This window comes from Micropterus dolomieu, linkage group LG19 (assembly GCF_021292245.1).
Source record: "Micropterus dolomieu isolate WLL.071019.BEF.003 ecotype Adirondacks linkage group LG19, ASM2129224v1, whole genome shotgun sequence".
NCBI lineage: Eukaryota > Metazoa > Chordata > Actinopteri > Centrarchiformes > Centrarchidae > Micropterus > Micropterus dolomieu.
In genome coordinates, this window is record NC_060168.1 from 27201421 (window position 1) to 27224020 (window position 22600).

Below are 22600 nucleotides of genomic sequence, written 5' to 3' on the forward strand. Positions count from 1 at the left end.
GACTGCATCTCTGGAGCTCAGCCACAGTGACCTTTGGGTTCTTCTTTACCTCTCTCACCAAGGCTCTTCTCCCCCGATAGCTCAGTTTGGCCGGACGGCCAGCTCTAGGAAGGGTTCTGGTCGTCCCAAACGTCTTCCATTTGAGGATTATGGAGGCCACTGTGCTCTTAGGAACCTTAAGTGCAGCAGAAATGTTTTTGTAACCTTGGCCAGATCTGTGCCTTGCCACAATTCTGTCTCTGAGCTCTTCAGGCAGTTCCTTTGACCTCATGATTCTCATTTGCTCTGACATGCACTGTGAGCTGTAAGGTCTTATATAGACAGGTGTGTGGCTTTCCTAATCAAGTCCAATCAGCATAATCAAACACAGCTGGACTCAAATGAAGGTGTAGAACCATCTCAAGGATGATCAGAAGAAATAGACAGCACCTGAGTTAAATATGAGTGTCACGGCAAAGGGTCTGAATACTTATGACCATGTGATATTTCAGTTTTTCTTTGTTAATAAATTTGCACAAATTTCTACATTTCTGTTTTTTTCTGTCAAGATGGGGTGCTGAGTGTACATTACTGAGAAATAAAATGAACTTTTTTGATTTTTGGAAAATGGCTGCAATGAAACAGAGTGAAAAATTTAAAGGGGTCTGAATACTTTCCGTACCCACTGTAGATGGCCCAGGTGGAGACCAGTGTTTCAGGCACAATGTTTGGTAAACAACCAAACTTCAATAAAGGAGTAAACACTTTGTTTTTTGAATAAACACAATGTTTGTTCTTGATGTACTTCTGTCAACCAAATTTTCAGCACAGTGTAACTGTAAGTTTGAACAGATTCAATTAGTGAGGAACAGAAAGCAGTGCAATACCTCCCCTGTATTCTGAAATTACTGAACTGGAACAGCCGCTGATTCCAAAAGTATTAAAAGCTGCAAAGAGAAAAACATTAATTTGCTTTAGAAATGAGTTGCAATGATTTAGAGTGATGTGTTTACTCAAGGTCCCCAGAAAAATATAAAGAAACGTACACACCTGAAACTTTAAATTACTGCCACAGCATTTCTTTGAAACAAACATTTTTAAAGTCCACAACAATTGTTTTTTGGGGTTTTTATCAATACTGTGAGGCAATGAGCATGCATATTTATTCACTTTGCAGTCTCAGGTTATTGGTTTTGTAAATGTCCTTTCCAGTGCAGCAGCTGTGATTGAAAAGCTAAATTCCATACGCAATCTCAAAAACTGACTGACTTTGAATACTCTGCAAGCTTTTAAACATAATGACCTGTGGTCCGTGGCTATGTTAAATGCAGCAAGACATTCTTTTGTGGCCCACAGAGGTGAGCCATTACAAAAGAGTGGGGGTGATTGGATAAAGCAGGACAGCAGCAACTGTAGAAACTTTCTGCACACTGCAGATTTGGGTTAGCTAGGTTAATAACTTTTATAATTGGCTATGGGCTCGGCATTCTTGGCTGGCATGGATTAACAGTTATTCCAGAAATGTGTAAATGGCAAAAAGCAGCAGACAGTTGTGACAGCTGACTGCTGTTATATCCTCTTTTGGAGGATATAACTAACCCTTTAGAGTCTAAAGGATAAGTTGACTTTTTTTCAAACCCTGTCCTTATTAACCTGCCATTTATATTCACATATATAGCATATTACCACCAGATTGCAGTGGTGTCTCACACAATAACACGGTAGTGTTTTGTATCTAAGGGCTTTTACTTTTTAATCACTTTTGTCATGACATTTGTCCACAAGATCCTGTAGAACCTGTTGCAAGTGGAAACTGAAGTACTATTACTAATGCTTTTCCAATACTAATTAACATCTTTAAATAAAAATTAAAAAAGAATAAATGTCAACTTCTGCCCCAAGCCAGTGTCATTGGCAATTTCAGACTATTGTTTTGAGACCAAATATAACCCACATTCACATAGGCTACAAATTTGTGAATGACCAACTATGATCAATCTAAACATGTCTGTTCAGAAGACAGCCAGTGAAGCTGCAATTTTGAAATCAATGGCTGATTCAGACAGTGGGATTTTCCAAAGCCTCCCATAATGAGCGCCGCTATCTTTTCATGTAAACCCTTTGCTGCTGCAGTGGGCATTAACTGTCAGGTCGATATATCAGCTTTAAAACAGAATGCATTGAGGCAATAACTTAAACTACGATAAAACTGTTTTCTGTCAGGTTTCATTGCTGTTATTTCTCTAACACCTCGCAGAAAGCATGGTTTATAATCCTGATGTTCTTTATCTTTTTAGAAAAATAAATCCTGATCAGAACACAAAGTGGAACATTTAATGGAATTGCAACAATTAATGAAAATATTTCACACGTGTCAATGTTCTAACTAGTTTACTTTTTCTCTCCACCAAACCTCCCAGGTGTGTACGAGTATGTTCCTGTGGAAACTGGAGATGGGATGAGATTGCAGATAAACGCTCAGAACTGTGTCCACTGTAAGACCTGTGATATCAAGGATCCAAGCCAAAATATCAACTGGGTTGTGCCTGAAGGCGGTGGTGGTCCAGCTTACAATGGAATGTGAACTTTATTTTATTTTTTACTTTTTGTCAAGAAAGATTACTGTAAAGTATCATGCATTGAGGGTTACAGTAAGTGCCAGCCTATGGCAAATGTGCCCAAGTATGGATCTTAAAATAAGTATATAGTTGTTTTTGAGGGTATTAAAAAAATCTGCTAAAATTCAAGGATATTAAAAATAAAACTGCATTTTGTTGTAGAAATGAATTAGTAATCTAAAGAGTGGGGAATTAAGTTTGACATGTTGCACAGAGGTTATGAAACCAATGCAAAATACAGGACCATACAACATTGAAGTACAAGTCAAAAGTTGCAGTTTGCCATAAAATCCACAGTATGGGCATTATTTGTGTTTAAAAAATAATTTACCAACTGTAATAGTTAATGTTTCTTTCAACATAATTAAATTAAGGTATGTGTCAGCATTACTGCAGGTATATTTTGACAGTATTGTACATCAGATGATTTCACAGTAGTTAATAAATTACACTTGACTGTTGTCCCTTTTTTTTTATTGACCTCTGTAAAACATAAATAAAAACAAATGGATGTACTGTTATGTGGCCAAGGGAACTGCATCAAAGTCCCTACCATGAAACGGTACAACATACGCAACTTTGCTGAACTACTTCAAAACCCCAGAACAAAGACCAGTGTTGAGCTTTAACCCAGTTTTTGGAGTCAGCAGTGGAGTCAGCCATGCATCAGACTAACACTTAAACTATTCAGTACAGTGAAGTCACTTGTCAGAATTAAGACAGGTCAACGCTTACAACAGTTATTTTCCCTTTTCCCTAGGAATACAGACAGTGGGAAATGTGCTCGCTGGAAAACAGAAAAGGACACGGCAAATAAAGATACTGAACATTTTCACCTGGTGGCAGACTTCTTATCTGAATAAGTGCAGCTTACCATATAGAGAGGACTTCAAATATTGATTATGTTAAAGAATTCATTGCATCATTTGGTGAAATGTTTATGCAAACATTTTGGCATAGATTTTCTTCTCTTTCTCCTTCTCCTCCTGGATTTTAAGCTGGACTCTCTTCATCTCGTTGCTGATAGCTGTCAAATAAAACAGAAAATTAGCTTAACATGTTACTCAATTAATATATTTGTACTGGATACTTTTTCGCCTTCAATACTGAAATTTCAAACATTGTTTCTGGTGCACAAATGTCCACTTTCTGCACACTGTCAATTTTACTTTAAAGACTGCCTGCTCCTGAAGGCACAGGGAGAGCATGAAGTGCACTGATAGCTCTTATCTCCGAGCCTGCAGCCAATAAACCGCAGCTTAAAATATCAAAAGAGCAGTGCATCACTGTCAAAAAGCAGAGAGGAGCTCCAGATTTGCATAGAGCCTGATCCCACTCAGTACACTCTGACTTGTACATACTAAGGGGTGTAGTACTTCCAAATTGTATCCCTAAACATCCAATCGGTGTGTCACGACAACATACAGTGTGATAATACTTAACATTACCACATAACACCAGTGCTCTCATCGTCATATTAATAATTCAGGTCCGTAGACGCTTTTACACTGCTCTTTATTAAGGATGGTTTATTTCTGCTAATGGCAAGTGCTTGTTTAGGAAGGATGTCCCAGTATGTACTTTGATCAGACTGAAAGTATTCATTAGCCACTTTATATGCTAAAATACATTAGGCACTAGAAAGCACGTGGCTGTGAATAATGTGCTCATGAGTCACGCTTAAAGTAGCTAGATAAGGTGTGCGTTTTTAAACCATAATATCCTTTTTGGTCAGTAACATCAGATTTCAGCCACTGGTAGCTGAGGGAGTTTTAGCAGTACAGCAGCGTTGTCTGTTAAGCTGGTACAGTGCTAAAGTTGGCTACAGTCCTATATTCTTAAAATGGTCCTTGATCATTTGGCATACATGGTGATGTTTTGGTTGCACGCTGCTCATCCTGAACACAGGTTATGTCAATAAAATAGCGGGATAGTGAACTGCAGTCTTTTCTAAAGAGCATTTCACCTACACTGAAAATAAGTAAAACTACAGCACCTGTTTCATTCATGACCAACATCCTATTAAGAACTGGCAATAAATACCTTCAAGACTTACCATTTATTGATAAATAGTATTCAAAGTTATAGTTCATGCAATAGTTCATGTAACTGAATAGGAAACTACCACCATACTCTTGATTTGTACCTGTACAGTACATACTTTTAAGACTCTATATTTTTTTCACTGAGTATGTTGACAATTGTTTGCGTGCGTGCCGGCGTGCGAATATTAGATGTGTGGTTTTGTTTTTCATTTTGAGCACCGTTTAAGGTAGTGCACCTGAATTTCGTTGTATGTACCATGCAGTGACAAATTAATGTTAAGGTCAGGTTGCAGAATATGCACTTTGACTACACTTCCTGTAACTAAACCCTAGTAACCAAGTGAGAGAGTCATGAATGGATTGATTCATTATTGTCCTGCAAATGACCTTTCATGAATAACACCAGAAATTCTCCCCATAAAGTTCAATTAGGAGGAACAATAAACCTTTCCTTCAGTCGTGGACTATTGTTCATGAGCTTGGATGCTAAATTTGAATAATGCATTTGAATATGCATGAAATGTTAATAAATAAAACTAAATGTGCAAATGGGGGTGAAGAAGGAAAATATTCTTGGCGTGGGTGAAGGCTGAGCAAACAGAAAATGCTAGAAGACAAATCCCCCACCTTTATCTTCTGGAGTTATTTCCTGAGCTTTCTTCAGATCAATCTGAAAGATGACAGGTGCAGAAAACAATTAGGTAAGTCAACGTGCCCTGAGACTGCACCAAATACTGAACATCTTCAAAATTAATGCACCTGGATTCTATCTTGTATAAACTAGGACATGTAACCATCTGCCAAATGCTTAACTACAATACAAAATTTCTATTTCTCCTTCATCCAAACTATTTAGTCCACAGGAAAGACCTGTGCTGCTAATGCTGTATAAAATAACACGTACATTTTGAACTGTTGTGTTGCAGAGTATCTCATACAAAAAGCTCTCAATCTTTGATATTTAAACAGCCACTTAAAAGAGAAGGGTGCTTGTGTGGATGTTACCATGGCTTTGCTGTATTCCTTTAACCCCTGCCATGCCTGGGCCCTCCGGAAAAGTGCCTTAGTGTTCGCTTCGTTCAGCTCTACAGCCTGTAAGACGCAACACAAATACACACCAGAAATTAAATTATATCCTTGAATGTTTTATGAAATTTGTCAATATTATTTTGCATTTATTCTTTTTCAAGAGCCCATTATATTCCCCCTACCACTGATTAGGTATATTGGGTCCAGCCAGAACCTTATTCAAGTGCATTAGCACATAAATCATATTTCTGGGAAGCTGACTTTATCCTGCCAGAAATAAAGAGATCCACTTACATACTGAATGCAAGTACAAAATATATTGTATACTACCAACAACTTAAACAAATACTTTGAAATTTGGGGAAATTCACTTGTTTGCTTTAATCTCTAATGGTTGCCCTGCAACCTCACAGTGACTCCAGGAAGTCACTGCTCCCGTCCAATAAATGGTCTGACACATAAACCCCTCGTAAAACCATGTTTAGTTCTCACAGTTTTTTGTACTGACTAAACAAATAAGACATAAATTATTTGATGAGTATTAAAGGTGCTGGTGGGTAGATTTTGTTCCCAGTCTTGCTAAGGTAAGCTAAGTGGCTGCTGGAGGTAGCTTCATATTTACCATACAGACATGAGGTAATGCTCTTCTCATGTAACTCAGCAATAAAGCATAACTACATTTTGAACAACTTGTTAAAATATTTTAGCCACCCAAAAAGAAAACAAAACAATCCGTCATAATGAAAATAATAGCCGGAGTTTAAATTCTTAGCATGAGTATTGCCAGATTTACCTCATTGCAGCTGTCTAGAGCATCCTGCCACAGCTGCATCTTCAGCTGACATGCTGCTGTGTTTAGGAAGCAGCTGAGGGCTGTGGGCTCCAGCTTCTGCTGCACCTCCTCCTCCAGGTGCTCTCTACTCACCTCCAAATACCTGGCAGAAGAAAAAAAATAAATCAGGCTCGTTGTCAGTTAAAGGAATTGGATCCTGATGAGCAATAATTGATCTGAATCACAAGTGAAACTGCAGTGGGAGCTTTTACTCAAAGACACAAAGTGGTTTCTGCACACTTTTCCTCCAGTTTACCCTTTTAATAGGCACACTTCATTTAACAGAACTAGCACAGTAGTAAATGCACTCTTTCCTTCTATTTGTGTAATGTCTGCTAAAAACTACAGTGGCCAGCTGTTTTAGAAAATCACTGTGTGATGGTGCCTAAAAGATTATAAGAGAAAGAAAATACAATTTTCTGAATTAACACCCAGCCCTTAAACTATGCATATGTGACTAAAGAGTCATGTCAGTATTAACAAATGGGGTTGGGGCTGATTCCACATACAGACTGGGGATGACGTTACGCATTAGTAGATGGACAAATAGTTTTGGTCTTTTCATGGAATTTCTAACCACAAGAAAATATATAATTACGATACCCTAGTCATTTAAATTTGTTCACTATTTTAGCTATTTTTAAATCTCCATAAACTGCCCCGATAGTAAACTTCTTGACATCATGTGGTGCCAAAAACAAAATATATTTGCGATACTGGGTGTAATATTTTTTCAATGTATGTGGATGACCTGTTCATTTATTTCATTTGGACAGTTTCTTTGAAAACATGCTTCTTAAATTATCACCCATTCATTTCATGAATGTCTTTTTACTATTAAATAAACGCAGTCGTGTCTGAAAGTGAACTACACACACAAAGCGATGATGAGTGACACAGAATTTATATTACCTGAGGGCTTTGCTATATTTGTTGACTGCAGCTTTCCAGTCTTGATTCTTAAAAAGACTGTTTCCAATATTCTTCACGTCCTCAGCAACAGAGAGAACTTTGTCAGCCTGAAAGGAAACAAAGGGGGAAATGATACCGGGGACTTAAATTCCATTTCCTTTGTGGTGACTGCTGCCATGAAAAATAAAGATAAGATAAAGTCAAGAAAATGTTGATGATAACACTGTGCTCAGAGTACCTGCTAAGGTCTGGGAACACAGATACATTGCTAAAAAGTCCACTAGGCAATCAGACAGGCTGTAAACAAAACATTTAGCCAGACTATTTAACCACTTATTTCTAAGTAAAACTAAACACAGAATATCTGTAATAATTTATCCTCCCTCATTTTGGAACAAGTTCCCGCATTGGCATACTAATTGTTTTACCCTTCTTCAAGTGTTTGCTAAACTATGTCTAAACACGTCTTGGATGTTGATACTGAAATTGATATTGATCTTCTCATTTGACATTGGAGAAGAAAACTTTTCTCAAAATCCAGAGTGGCTATTTAACTGCGCCCGCAGAGCAGTCTGATGCTATCTGCCAAATTCCACCGTGTCCTTGAAGATCAAAGACCTCTCGGATACTTACATCCTTAAAGTCGATGTCAGAGTCCTCAGGGAAGTCTGGGTGGGTGTCCCCTGATCCATCGGTTGGTGCAACGCCCCAGCTGTCTCCATCCTTGTGCTCACCACAGTCTGCTATGACACATGGCTGTAAAGGCAGACATGAGCAGATATTTTTCGACAGGAAAATATAAATTTTAGCTCAGAAAATTGTCACAGGTCACATTCAATGGTTTTCCTTGAGTATGTCATGTCAAGTTACAGCGTCAAACAAAGCATACTAAGGAACGGTGCAGCTATCACAATGCTGTATATAACATAATGTAGTAAAACAGTATGTCCCTTCATATTCTTATCACATAAAAACAAGGACATTTGAGAGTTTTGTCTCAAATGACGAACAAGGACATTTGAGATTTTGTCTTTATACATAAAAACAAAGTTCAGTTTCACTCCTCACTAAAAAATAATCAGGATTCCACCTGTACCTAGTTCACTAGGATTATTTCAGAAAGTTAACTATGCAAAGATGTTTTGGTCTTTACATGGTAGAAAATATCAAATAAAGAGGACATCACAAGACCTGGAAGCGTCACCATAGTGGTAAATCCAGTATTAGTAAGGGCTACATTAACACTTACTTTTGTTATTATACTTCTTATTATAAATGTATTATTTTGGAATTAAACTTTACAGATACATTTTAACTGAAAACATTTACCTTTACAGGGGCGTCGTCATTAGTGTCAACAGACTCCAGCATTTTAATGACTCCCATCCCTTTTAACAATTGTCCAAAGACGACATGCTTGCCATCTAAGTGTGGTGTGGGGACAGTAGTAATGAAGAACTGCGAGCCGTTGGTGTTTGGCCCAGCGTTTGCCATGCTGAGCAGACCTGGTTTGTCATGCTACATGGAGAAGGAAAAGACAAAAGATGGCACTATGAGCACACAGAAACACAAAAACAACTGCGCATGTAGGAGTGAGAATGTAGTTTGATTATTTCAATGTTTTTCAAAAACAAGCACTTTTAAGGCCTGTTGTCAATTTAAACCTGGATTCTGTCTGATATTTGTAAAACTTTTATTTTTAAAGTCAAAATGTTTTAGTCTGCTTAATATAGCTTAAAATAGTGATTACAAACATAACATGATGGAAGAGGAAACCGAGCAACAGTGTAGACCTCTTTAAAATGTGTGTTAAGTCGTTTACCTGGTAGTGGAAGTTTTCATCCTCAAACTTCTCCCCATAGATGCTCTCACCCCCAGTGCCATTATGGTTGGAGAAGTCACCTCCTTGGATCATGAACTTCTTGATGACTGCCAAAAACAATTCACAGCCAAACTATTACCAGATCAACCAGACTGAATGTCAATTGTGCTTTAGGGGTACCTAATTTAAAAGGCAAAGAACCAAAGGATCAATTAGCCAATTAAAATCCAGGCAGTTAACTTTGCATTTTTAAAACTATACTGTCTCATGGCTGTTGAAAAGCATGAATAAGTGCATTGTCATTTTTACAATATTCAGCAGCTGACTACCTGTCTGCCAACTTTTCCATTACCGTAATCTATTTTTAAGAAACACACTCTTATGTGTATGTTCAAGTGCAACACAATCCTTATTGTCTGCCCTCTGTGGTACCAATTTAAAGTAATTTAATCAATGGGTAATGCTTGGCATTTAATTATAGGGGGAGATCACCAAAACATTTCCCCACTAACCCCTTATAAAACTTGCCATGCATATAGTTTCATTTGTCACGGATTACGGTGAGCTGACACCTTAAAAAGAAGGGTGTGTTTAAAGCGGAGCTCAGTAGCCAAGTAACTACAGATTCTCCAAGTGTGTGTGTGTGTGTGTGTGTGTACTAAAACTTCAAGGTTAGCTTCCAAATTTAAATGTCACATTATATGCAGATGTGAAGGCTATTTACTTCTGTGGAATGGGCATCCTTTGAAGTGCAGCGGTTTCCCGGTCGATTTGCCAGTGCCTTTTTCTCCAGTGCAGAGTGCCCGGAAGTTTTCAGCAGTTTTGGGGGCGATATCAGCAAACAGCTCCAGAACTATTCGGCCAGCTATGGGCAGGAAAAAATAAATCAGTGTGAAGTTACTGTACAAGTGACTGACTAAACTACCTACAGTATAGTGTATATGAGAATAGTCTGGACCAAGTTATCACATGCTTCCTTCATAGAACAAATCTTTACTGTTACATTACTTTTTAATTCTTATTTTTACTAAAATAAAGTGGAGCAGGAAATGTAGGTATTATGGAAGCATTACACATAACCTGACATAGCTAAATATACTCAAATAGGCCAAACAGTAAATTAGTATGTCTTCTTTGTGACTTTTTTATTTGTTATCATAGCTGCAGCAAGTGAAGTAAATAAACTCCTTGAGCAAATATTAAGTGACCTATACATGTGATTAACAATTACCAACTGCTATGACTCTGAAAGCTAGATTACAATGGTATGACAGCAAAGCTAAGGGTGAGGAGAGCTACATTTAGCCTACAAGTCTTACTAGACAACACAGCCGCACGTGGTTCATTCACTCACAAGAGGAGCGACAAGCTCGCTAAATAAACATTTATCTCACTCTGTGCTAAGGTTAGCTCACATTAAACATAAGCAGGTTAATGTCGTGTGCTTTACACACTGGCTTATTTGTAAGGCATATCGTTCCTGGCAGTTACTAAAGGAATCGGTATCGAGGTGTCACGAGAGTAAACTAGAATCGTGCTAAGCTAACAAGACTAAAGTTATCTGTTAAACTGGCCCTTAAAAAAGCTGTTAGCGGACATTAAAATCAAAATGTCCTAACCTCTTTCTCCACCAATGTCCACATCGAAGAAGACACGGGGGTTTTCGGGGTTTGAAGGCGTGACAGACGGTGTTGGGTGAGACATTTTAAGGACAAGGCGATTTAAGACACTTGTTTCAGCTAACCTTGCTAAACCCGGCCGGCGTACTGGAGCAGAGCAGGGCCGCTGGAGGAAACGAGGAAGAATTAACTCAATAACTTCCGGTTAAAACATTTCAAAATAATACAACTCTGTTGCGAATGTTTTGCAGGATTTTTCAGCGTTTCGATGTAACGAAATTAATGACTGGTGAGTTATATCCTTGAGTTTCAAACCCAAAAGGTCAAGAACAAACCAAATATCCTTTGAAATGTACGCATGCGATTGTGCGCTTTACTGAAACTTCCAGTCATGTAAAATAAAATTCCCACTAAGCGAGTTGTCAACTTTTCTTTTAAATGGATACAATCCTTTATTACAGTTAAGCTATGTAATATCAATATACCGTTTATATATGATAAATATCATGCAATAATGACTGGTAACATTGATGTATTTCTTGCTCTGTAAGCTAGTCAATGTTTCATGCAACGGACTATAGCCTATAGATAGGCCAATTCAAGTGATACCTTAATTGAAAAGATTTTGTCCCCCCAAAAAAGTATATATAATATATATAATTTGTCTGCTAAATCGCATCTACACCCACCAGGACAAGCTGTGTATTGCGAGGGACATGTATTTTGACTTCAACACCATCCGGCCACCCCTGCTGTGGGAGAAGCTGACAGTGATGAAGGCAGATGGCCCCTCATGTCCTGGATGGTTACTTACCTGACTGGCAGACCACAGTATGTGCATCTGCAACTCTGTAACTGTGTGTCGGACAGACTGGTCAGCACTCAGCAACACTGGGAGCACACCGAGTCCTGTTAGCTTCAGAAGTTTTCTGTAGTTGGATGTATTAGCAAGGGTGATGAGACTGAATACAGGGCTGTGTTGGGGAACTTGGCATGAGCAGAACCATGAGCAACTCAACGTGACAAAGACAAAGGATTGTAGATCTAAGGAAGGTAAAGGCACCAGTAAAGCAGTTTCCATCCAGGGAGTCAGTGTGGGCATTGTGGAGGACTACAAGTACCTGGGAGTGCACATTGACAATTAACTGGACAGGGCAAAGAACAGTCATGCCCTCTACAGGAATGGTCAGAGCACATCTCTATTTTCTGAGGAGGCTGAGGTCCTTCAACATCTGCCGGACAAAGCTGAGGATGTTTTATGAGTGTTTGGTGGCCAGTGCTATCCTGTTTGCTTTTGAATGCTGGGGCAGCAGGTAGTGTACGCAAGCAGACTCAACAAACTGATCCGCTAGAACACATTGTGACGTTGTGAGTCTATCTACTTACCAATGTTTTTTTTTATTATTATTTATATTTTCTTTAATGCCTTATTAAGCAATGTGAGCAACTGTATCAAAACAATATCCCCTTTGGGACCAATAAAGCATTTCTGATTCTGATGTTGTAATGCTTCCTTTGTGTAGCTGGAGGGTAAAAGAATGTTAAGCTTGCACAAAGGTATGTCTTCCTTAAGGCTTTCCTCTAATTGTTGCTTTTTTAAATTTATAAATACTGGATAATTCTACCACAAGTGGACATTGCTTTGTTTTCGGAGCCACAAACCAAAAAGGTTTAGAACCACTGAATTAGACCTATAAGGAAATACTGATTAATCTTTTCTTAACTGGGGATTCAAAGATCCCTGAACTAACTGCAATCGCAATGGATCCACTGCGGATTTATGAAGCTTTTGACTCTGCCCTTCACTCTGACTGCATGTAGTATGCGCCCAGACTGTCTTGTAAATGCATACAATGTTCTTTCGCAACTCAGTTCAATCATAACATGATTTCAGGTGGGTGTCAAATTGAGGCCAGCCTATTGTAGTGATGGTATTACCAGCAAATTGCAGCTGAACTTGAGATATGGATGTCTCTGTGGCTCGAAAAGTGGTGGTTTCTCTTGTGGTAAACAATGTGTACAGTTATCTACTCCAGACATAAGTGGATATGATTGCTACAGCCGTGGGGATGGATTACCAGTTGCTTCTCATGCAGGAATCAAAAGTCTTTATCTGTGACCTTGTGAGAAGGGAGGAGGACCTCTGATAAACAACACCAACTTGGTTGTCGCTGTTATTTTTGGAGGGAATCAGTTTGAGGAATCAGTGCCATGTCACACTGCTTCGAGGAGATTGTGAAAACTTTGACAAAGAGTTCAACCCTTGTTTGCCCAGTTCATATTCATAATCTTGCCAGAAACTTTCAAATGTATGTAGAATTGTGCAAGAAAATAATATGAATCTGACCTGATTCAAGCTGACATGAAAAAAGAAAATGGGTGAATATCTCCTGAATCATTCAGGCTGAAGGGTGTGAAAAAGTGATGAAACTGTTGAAAAGTCAACAAGTTACAGGGATAAAAAGATGTTTAATCACACATGACACATCTCATTAACAGTCAGGTCCTCCGCCGTGGGTAGTAGAATGCCATCTGCTGTTAGCTCTGACTGTCTCTGTGGAACTTGGTGTTGACTTGGAGTGAGTCATTCGTCATGTTCTTTCTGGGAGGAAACAAATAGACAGCAATCAGTGGCTACTGAGACATTTTTAAAATTCCATCCTTTAATAAGAATAATTCTCACATTGAGATATATTTGTAAGGACAATGAAGATTAATGTTGGAGTAGGATGCTAGAGATTTTTGTGATTTCACGGCCTTCTTGACCACATTTCAGTCAGTGGCGTGCAAAAACTCTGACCCCGTCCCATACAGATTATCAAATGAACAAATAACATTTTTTACTTATTTACTGTACAGTACATGTAATGGCTGGGAGGCTTGAGAGCCTGGGAATGTAGTGAATGTTACTTGCAGAATTTCCTCTATTATCTGTGACCCAGCTGATGGATCTGTGTCAACACAGAAGAGGATTGCTGCTACTTCCCAGAATGCCAGCCTTACAAAAACATTATTCTGACTATGTTTGTAAGTTCTGACCAATATTTGCCTGGGGTAGGTTGTTGTTGGCAGAATAACATCAGTTTGTGCCACGGCATACTTTCAGATGCATTAGTGAAGCAACCCACATGCTGTTGATAATGCATCCTTACACAACCATCTACAAAACTGTGATGCATGTTGCTCCTTTGCAGAAGGGCTCCTTCATAGGAGGGATTAGTAGATGCTTAAGCTGGGGCTGGCTGCTTTGAATCAATGAGTGTGATCTGCCTTGTTTTGCACTTTGCATTACTTGCTGTGTTTGCATATCATGTAAGACATCAGCAAATTCTCCTTGAAAGTAGATTTTCTACCTATTCATATTCTATTCATCAGACCAAATCTCTCTCTGACCCTTACATTACTAGTATTTCCTAACACGTTACCTTTGCATTATCTCTTGTTATTGCTTGTCTGCTTTAAAAAAAAATAGTATAATAGTTATTGGGTTTATTAAAACTCTCCAATACATACTTTTTGAAACATTTTCCTACATAAAGAACAAATGTTTTCTACCCATGGAAGTCCGGTGCCTGCTTCCTTAAAGAATGTCTTTGTTATGTGCTATTGTATTGTGTGAGCTGACTGAATGGGTATAGAATTGGTTGATTCCAGGAAACCGCTCATTGAACACTTCTTAGGGATTGTGGGCCTAATAACAAACCATAGACTGTATATAAAACAAAACCAGTTCACCAATTGTGCCCACTTTAAAACTGTAATAACAAATTCACACTCACATAGTACTGTTTCTTAGAACATCCTTTCATTGCATAAAGAGAGTTCCTTCTTCAGTCTTGTCAATCTCATTAAACCTGGCTTGAATGTAGCCAGAAATGTAATCCTACCGAGCCTCTGTGTGCTTGTCTCTGCATGGCTATGGCTTTTCACACCGTGTTATTCCCCAGTTTTAGTTGGTCTCAATGTGTTCTGTTGTTTCATTGCTGGCATCACCGTCTAGGTTTTCTGTCTTGCATGCTTCTTTGTGTGCTTTACCATTTTGTACTTTCTATATTGTATTTTGTGGATTTCTTTCTGGTTTTCTTGGTATTGTCGTACAAGTTCTCTCACAAACAACTGTCTGCTTGGCTTATATAGAGACAGTGACATAGTTTACTGTGCACTGTCCCTGTAACAACAATAATGTCACAGTCTATAGTGGCCCCATGGTGCTGTGATACTCATTATAGACCAGAAAAATTATAAAAAATTACTGAATAAATGAAAAATGGAGAAACATACACATGGGTGACAAATTGAAGGAAAAAACACCATTAAATGTCTTAGTTAAGTTTAACAGAATAGCTTCAATGCACCTTAGAATAGATTATTCAAGTCTCTGGGACTATTCAAAGGGCATGCACCTGATAATATCTCTGGGATTTGGGTAGTAATGACATAAAGAGGGGTTTACATTCTAGAGTTAGACACAATGTTCACATGTCGGGTTTTTAAAGCAGAAAATGCATTATATTTCAGATTGAATGTCTTAAAAATTCACTGTCTACAGCAAAAAAACAAAATAAGTTCAAATAAATGGATTAATGGATAATCAAAAACCTTTGGACTTAACCTCATTATTTCTCAAATTCTGGCAAGTGCAGCCCTTTCATCATGTGAAAGCTTGTCAGGATCAGCTCTAGTTTTTCTAAAGGTAAAGTCACAGCGGACAGACAAAACTAAACAGAGCCACCACCTCCCATTCATTTTCTAGTGAATCAAGATTAAAGTGTGTAAATATAAAGGGGGAAATGGTAATCTCATGTTTACTGTCACATCTTGTTTATTTAATGTAGTTGAATGTAGGTTTTATTTATAAATTGTTAATAAGATAAACCTTCCAGAGTGGTTGTTTAGGTCAGTATTATCAGTGTGTCAGTGGTTGGTGACTGTGTCCAGGTCTGTCTGGATGGTTTCTTATCTACTGTTTGAGGTGGTGTGTGTTCGTCCAAAAGTGTTGCATTATAAATGGGGAAGCAGATAACCAACAATGGAGTCACTCAATACTGAGCAAACCTGAGATGTTCTTACTTATCCATTTGACACAGCACACACACGTAATATGATTCTGACGGATGGAAACAAAATACATTCAACATGTCCAATGTGAGGTATTAACACAAATGCTGTCTTACTGTTCACTCTGGAACCTTTGAGTCACTCTGTCTTCCAAAGCTGTCCGTAACTCAGTTTTCTGTTTGAAAAAAAAGAAGGACTAAGTTCAGCTTAATTTATCCCTGGAATGCTCTTTCAAATTAAACCACCACAACATATTTGTGTAACTCCAGTTGACCTGAAGAGGAAAGTGAAAATGCACATTCCTTGTTAAGAACGTGTGACTTTTTTTATAATCAACAGCATCAAAAATAAATATGTATTGATGACCAACACATATTTTATACATGTGAAGTATGTTTACTCAACAAAATATTTTAATTATAAGATGAACAAAAATTACAGAAGCTGATCCATATCTGCTTAAGGGTCCATTCATTACTGCTGTGCAACTGTTTGCCCCAACATTGATAGAATTCTTGGCCATCATATCCAACTACTTCTCAAAGTCATGCTCAGTGTAACTTTGTGAAGGATGATGCTTCTACATACTCACAAGATGGACATGGTGGATTTTAGCTGTACCTTAATTTGCATATTGCTGTGCAGCGTCCCGCTGTTCAACAGCTGATTATACTGCCAGCCCCAGCCAACCTCCCCCACATAGCTCTGCTTGGGCATGGGAGGTGGGGCATGTGGTGCAGCTCGGCACAAGTAACTGAGGTCACCTGTGGCCTCAGGTGATGAGGCGCCCACACCGATGTACCGGGGGAAATAATTTGATCTTGGCCTGTAGTCTCCAATTCCATCTGGGCCTTGTTAGAATCAGTGGGCATGTGAGAAAAGAAGGTAAAAGAGCCAAATGATCCTGAATCATTTACTCACAAATTAGATTCTACAGACACAAATAAAAAATAAAGAAAGAAATACACTGATTAATTCATTGTAGAGTAAGGAAAATGTGAACTAAATGACAATGAGAAGCACAAAATGGGGGAAAGAGAAACAGATTGTTTCAGTTAGTTTCAGTCAAAAAATGAAAGAGTGCATCCATTCAGCATTTAGCTCAGGGTGATTTGTTAAAGCTAATTGTCTAATGCCTAATTGATGTTCCTTTTCAGTGTTTATTCAGAGTAATAGCACTCGTGTAAAGGAAACATAAATTTTTAATCATTAAATATTGGGTGATGATATCATACAGAGATAGACAATAACACAAATTAGACAATATGTTTGCACGTCATGCTGTAAATTGTCTTATGCATGAATTATCGCAGTGTCATTGACATGCCCTAATGCATGCAAGATAATGTACTGCACAATTACCCAAACCACACAAGCACACAGTCAACATGACAACTAACTTTTGGCCCAGGTTACAGTGCCATCATGTGTCCAATTACAGTTACATTTCCATGGACACAGAACATATGCTCGGACATCGTATAATTGTTACACACTTAGCATAATTTCACAGGAAAATGGCTTGTAGCAGTCCGACAATACATACTTTCCTACTAATTCACACTAACAATTTTACTATTGCATTTTGAAGGACACAATAAAATAATATTTCTCCATGCTTCTCCTACCTGTAAAAATCATCCTTTGTCCATGCTGTGGTTTTCCTTCAGCTGCTTCACTTCTTTGCATTACTTTTTCCACTGTTATGTTTGGATTATTTGCAGGCTAGACACAGATATATAATGGCAACCCTTGGGTGATAACTTGAGCCCAGCAGTCTGCTCTGTCCACAGGGTCATGGTTGATTGTCATGCAACCACTGGTTGTCATGGTGTCAGCGGTTGTGTCCTAGTTACATTGTAAAAACAAGGGATGCTGCTATTGAAGCATGTCTACAGTGCTACACTACACATTACTTTTAAACTAAATTTACCCCAGATAACTTAATGAAATAAATTAACATGAAGGAAGAAATGCCATAAAATAATAATAGTGTTACATTCTACTATCCAGCAAAAGCAGCACTTCTCATTGCTTTATATATTCAAAGCTATTCCTACTGTGATGAAATCTGAGTCTTTCTTTGAAACAGAGAGAGGATTTGTGGCTTGTTGGTGTAGGGATATGATTCTCGCTTTGGGTGTGAGAGGTCCTGGGATCAAATCCCTGACGTGCACTTGTCAATAACTGTTTGTGGTTTATAACACATCTCTTAAACTTTACTGTGGTTTGTTTACGTAACTCTTTACCTTTGGTATATCAGAGGATACAACCGTTGCATATATACACATTGGATATGTCCAGATGTATTTTGAGTATTCAACAGCATAACATTCCTATCATTATATTATTTTGTATATTGTATATGCTATAAGTATATAGGTATTATTCATACCTATAAACTAATAGTATATACAAGGTTCACCATAATGGCTGCCGGAGTTGGAATAGACTTCTTTACACACATTAGCATAATTCACTCGTATAGTCTAAGGTATTGTAATGTATATATTGTGTGTAGCTTCTTTATGTCAACTCTCCTTCTCTGATTTTTTTATATCTCTTTCTTTGTCTTATTTTTTTCTTACCTCCCAGCCTGTCTCTGTGCTACTCTTAAATTATCTTATCTTACATTTTAACACCCTGTGCGGACACTGGGTGTATAACTCAATCCCTGAAGGATCTTGTGGAGTATTATAGTGATTATTGCAGCCCAAAATAAATGGATATGGAGTGGCTTTTTAAAAAAAAAAAAAAAAAAAAGGTCTGTCAGAACTGTGCATCTATGGGGAACTGCACTGAAAAAGCTAATTCTTTAATCTGAAGTGTGTCCGTGGCACGTAATTAACTTATATTTAGCAATTCTTTAAAAAGCAGTTATGCTTTGTCAATACACAGAATTAATCCATTTTGTCTGTGAGGATGCTGCTTCAGCAAAGGCTTTACACACAATGGAAAGTCAATAGGCCACCACTTTAACCAGTGGGCTACTGTCACTGGCACAGCCATCTGCCCTATCTGACATTGAGGAAACAATTATGGTGTCATTGACGGCTTGTTAACTGTATTAGGCCCATGGTCTTGACAGCTTTATGCAGGCTATGATTTGTACAAGTGACTGATGTCAATATGGTTATGGAAACAAAGACAAAGAAATGATTAATCCTTTATTAAAACGACTGAGTATTTCCTTTGTATGTTACTTTATACCTCTAATATTCTTGTTTATTTACTCCACTAGGCCTATATTTATTTGACAATATTAGTTACTTTACAGATTCAGATTATTAATACAAAATTTAAATCAACTAATAAATTAAGATGTATTATTATGTATTAAGCTACCTGGCAGTACATTAAGTAGCTGAAAATAGCCCTACCTTTACCAGCTACAACATTAAGGATGGTTACACATTAATTCATCAATAATTACAATTTGATTTGAAGCCTACATTATTCTGAAATGGGCTATCCTGCATAATGAGTACTTTTATTTTTGGTAGGCTACTATCAGGTGTATTCTGATACCAATACTTCTACTTCAATAAGATTTTGAATGCAGGACTTTTACTTGGAATGAGTACTTTTACCTAAGTAAAAGATCAGAGTTATTCCACCACTGAAGATAACTAGGTTTTTCTAATACCGGTAATCACATCCTGCGTTTTTGTATAAACCTACATCTAGCCTAAATATGTATTACCTTATTGCGTCACTAGGTGGTCCCAAAGCATCACTTTGCCACATTGCACCCCCTCCCTAGTCCCACTTTTTTTTGTTAAATGGACTCGCCCATGAGCCGCCTCTTGTGACTAAATCTCCATCAAGTCAAACACAGATAACAACAGTTAGACAGGAAATGCAACGATTTTGCCACCAACATAAGACAATAAAATTGCTCCCACGAAACAGGCATAATTGCAACCAAAATTAGTAACATTTAAGCAACTGCGACTGAATTTAAAAACACACAGCGTATCGATATAAACCAAAACCGATCATCGTGCGTGGTAGACCTTACAGTTCATTGTTGTACGCTCATGTACGCTAACGTTAGTCTAATGTGTGATTTTCATTCGTCCTTGGATTTAATTTGTCTTTTCAAGGTAATGGACAGCAAAATTCAACTTGTATATCATATGAACATTTTCTGTTATTTAATATACCTGCATATGGAATGACATTTTGTATATAGATTTTTATTTTTAGCGTATACTTACGTGCAGAGAAAATGACATTTGTTTTTTTTTTGGGGGGGGGGGGGGCACAAGATGTAATTTACCGCAGGCAGACCCCTCCCTGAATATATCCAGTTTCCTTTATTGTCTCTTTGTTTTAACGTGAAACACGTTGCTCTCTCTCTGGAGGTTTATTTTGAAAACCTTTGAAGGAAGTGCAAGTGTTTGCTGTGGCTGGCTTTCCTCTGCTGTGTCAGTCAGTCACCATGGTGGCATACAACAGAGCGCAGCGGCGGCGGTCCTATCGTCACTTTTAGTCCCATTAAAAATGTTAATATAATGCATTTTCTCTGTGAGTGTACTCGGGTGTACCTCTCATAATGGACGCCAGGTTGTTGTTGACCGGATAACTGTTCGCCCTTTGCTTACCTTTTTGTTTTGTGGAACATACATGGGATTTCTTTTCGTCGCTAGCAGAATGCTGAAGAGACCAGGAATGGCTTTGATGAACGTTGCCTTGAGTAATGGGGCATTTTTACGTGAAGAAAATAACTCTTAAGAGACAGTTTGAGCCGCGCTTTTAAAAGAAGTTTCTTCTACGGTGGGACTGCTGCTGGCAGCCGGTTTCGGCTCGGGCAAAGAAAGACAGACACTCCGAGGAGACTGCTCGGCTGTCTGGCTTCAGTCGTGGCCTGGCTCCGGGCACTCCCAGCTTATCCGCTAGAATCGGAGCACAGGCGACAAGAATAAAGCAAGACAGCAGGGGGACTTCTTTTGTTTCTATCCGTGGCGCTGGATATTAATAAACATTTTATTAGGATAAGAAATTCAGTATCCTCCAGACGGCGTCTTTCAAAACAATGGCGTCTTATGTGGATAACAGCTTTCGGCAGGCTGTGATGATGAATCCGGCTGAAAGGACGCAACAGGTCAGAAATAATTTATGATTGTTCTCATTTGTCTAATCATTAATGGAATCTGTACGTAAAAGTGGAGACTTCAGCTCGGTTCACCACTCGGTTGCTACAATTTAACATTACAGCATTCACCATATTTACAGAGTAACGTTAACCGAGCAGTGTTTCTGTGTGCAACTGTTGCCATTCAGCTTGTTGTGTTACGTGTGGATACATCCCGCTAAACCGGCTATCAGCAGAGATAATCAAGGCTAACGTTACTTAAGGCTTACTACAGGAGCTGAAGCCTTCGTGGGAATTTAACCCAAACTAGCCTCAGTTGGTGCCTCTTGTTTTTTTTACATTTGAGACTTGTGCATTTGGCACCACGTTGTCTCGTGCTAAACTGACGTTTGCATTTTGCAGCATTTTATAAAAAATAAAAAAAAAGAGTAGAGAGATTAGTATGTGAGAGGCACGGCTGCGGCTAATCCTAATTTAACCAATAGCGCATACTAGCCGACTAAAACAGACGTTACCCCTTGTCATTTATTATTTCATTTTTAATCATTTTTGTCACACGGAGACACAATTTAAAGGTCAATGCTTCAGAGTTAGGTTGATGTTCTTTTATAGCCCCTTTTTTTCTCTTTGTTTGGACCTAATCATGTTTTGTCATTGCTTTCTTTGTGAGTTTTTATTGGATGGGTTCTTTTCTGGAGATAGACAGACATGGGGACATTTCATGTGCTGCAGTAGCATAGAATAAGAGGGGGGAAAAATACCTTGTTAGGTTATTATTTGTTTTAAAGCAGAGCACCTGCAGTTCACAATATCACCTCAGTATCATCTGATTCATACTATTAGCTTCCTCTTTGAAGTATGGAGTGCCAGTTGTGTGACTTCTGAACATGCAAATCCTGTGGGAAAACACACACACACACACACCTAAGCTTGCAGGCCTTCAGATATTAGCAGTTATACATTGCAAGTACACAGAATATTATTTCATTTGCTTCCATTGCAAATGGATGCTGCTTCAGCAAAGGCTTTACACACAATGGACAATCAATAGGCCACCACTTTAACCAGTGGGCTACAGTTAGTGGCACAGCCGTCTGCCTGTCTATCTGACTTTGAGGAAAAAATTATGGTCTCATTGACAGCTTGTTAACTTTATTAGACCCATGGTACAGCTTTATGCAGGCTATGATTTGGAAACAAGGACATGGATACAGAATTTGGTTGGCAACAGTAGCAGCAATATTTATCTAAACCATGACTAAGCCTTTGTAGTTTATATCAGAGCTGTAATTAAAAAAAAAAACATTAATCTTTTATCAAAACCAGTGAATTTTATAATGTTGGATTGAATTGTCAATCATAAAGCCAAATATAGCCTGATATTTGCATTATTTCTCAAGGAAGCGGTGATTTCCTCAGAAGGAAATAATTGCTGGTCGTTTTAATGACATGATTCTGTAAATAGTGTAAATTGCTTTTTCATGTTCCCCACTGTGATATGGAAGTGAGGATGTGATTCAATGCTGGTACCTCTATAACACCTGTATAGTCATATAACCTTCCTCATCCTGCTAACCCACCTGACAGT

General features: G+C 38.3%; 4 protein-coding genes across 16 annotated transcripts in view; 2 read left to right on the top strand and 2 right to left on the bottom strand.

The window, feature by feature from the left end:
* etfdh (electron transfer flavoprotein dehydrogenase) overlaps window positions 1-3058 on the top strand; it is a 28534-nt gene extending 25476 nt beyond the window's left edge. For all 3 annotated transcript variants that reach the window (XM_046030044.1, XM_046030045.1, XM_046030046.1), the window contains one exon: window positions 2400-3058. In XM_046030044.1, coding sequence (XP_045886000.1) covers window positions 2400-2563 — 164 coding nt within the window. In that variant the 3' untranslated portion in view covers window positions 2564-3058. The remainder of the gene's footprint in view (window positions 1-2399) is intronic.
* Window positions 3055-11031, bottom strand: ppid (peptidylprolyl isomerase D). Its single transcript, XM_046030047.1, has 10 exons — window positions 10857-11031; window positions 9962-10102; window positions 9238-9344; window positions 8745-8933; window positions 8049-8171; window positions 7416-7522; window positions 6465-6606; window positions 5648-5734; window positions 5270-5312; window positions 3055-3624 (listed from the first exon to the last, which is right to left on the bottom strand). Exons 1-10 carry the CDS (start codon window positions 10939-10941, stop codon window positions 3536-3538), a joined length of 1113 nt encoding a protein of 370 aa, XP_045886003.1. The 5' UTR covers window positions 10942-11031; the 3' UTR covers window positions 3055-3535.
* Window positions 11032-13329: 2298 nt separating this feature from the next.
* Window positions 13330-20834, bottom strand: LOC123957391 (uncharacterized protein C4orf45). 2 transcript variants are annotated; one of them, XM_046030128.1, is made up of 5 exons: window positions 20522-20834; window positions 17543-17762; window positions 16536-16765; window positions 16031-16089; window positions 13330-13458 (listed from the first exon to the last, which is right to left on the bottom strand). In XM_046030128.1, the coding sequence occupies exons 2-5, from the start codon at window positions 17601-17603 to the stop codon at window positions 13395-13397; spliced, it is 414 nt and encodes a 137-aa protein (XP_045886084.1). In that variant the 5' UTR covers window positions 17604-17762; window positions 20522-20834; the 3' UTR covers window positions 13330-13394. The 2 variants fall into 2 exon arrangements, with proteins under 2 accessions (XP_045886084.1, XP_045886085.1); XM_046030129.1 differs by lacking the exon at window positions 20522-20834 and adding an exon at window positions 19618-19695.
* rapgef2b (Rap guanine nucleotide exchange factor 2b) overlaps window positions 20379-22600 on the top strand; it is a 107872-nt gene continuing 105650 nt past the window's right edge. For all 10 annotated transcript variants that reach the window (XM_046030116.1, XM_046030117.1, XM_046030124.1 and 7 more), the window contains exon 1: window positions 20379-21021. In XM_046030116.1, the coding sequence (XP_045886072.1) occupies window positions 20953-21021 (69 nt within the window). In that variant the 5' untranslated portion in view covers window positions 20379-20952. The remainder of the gene's footprint in view (window positions 21022-22600) is intronic.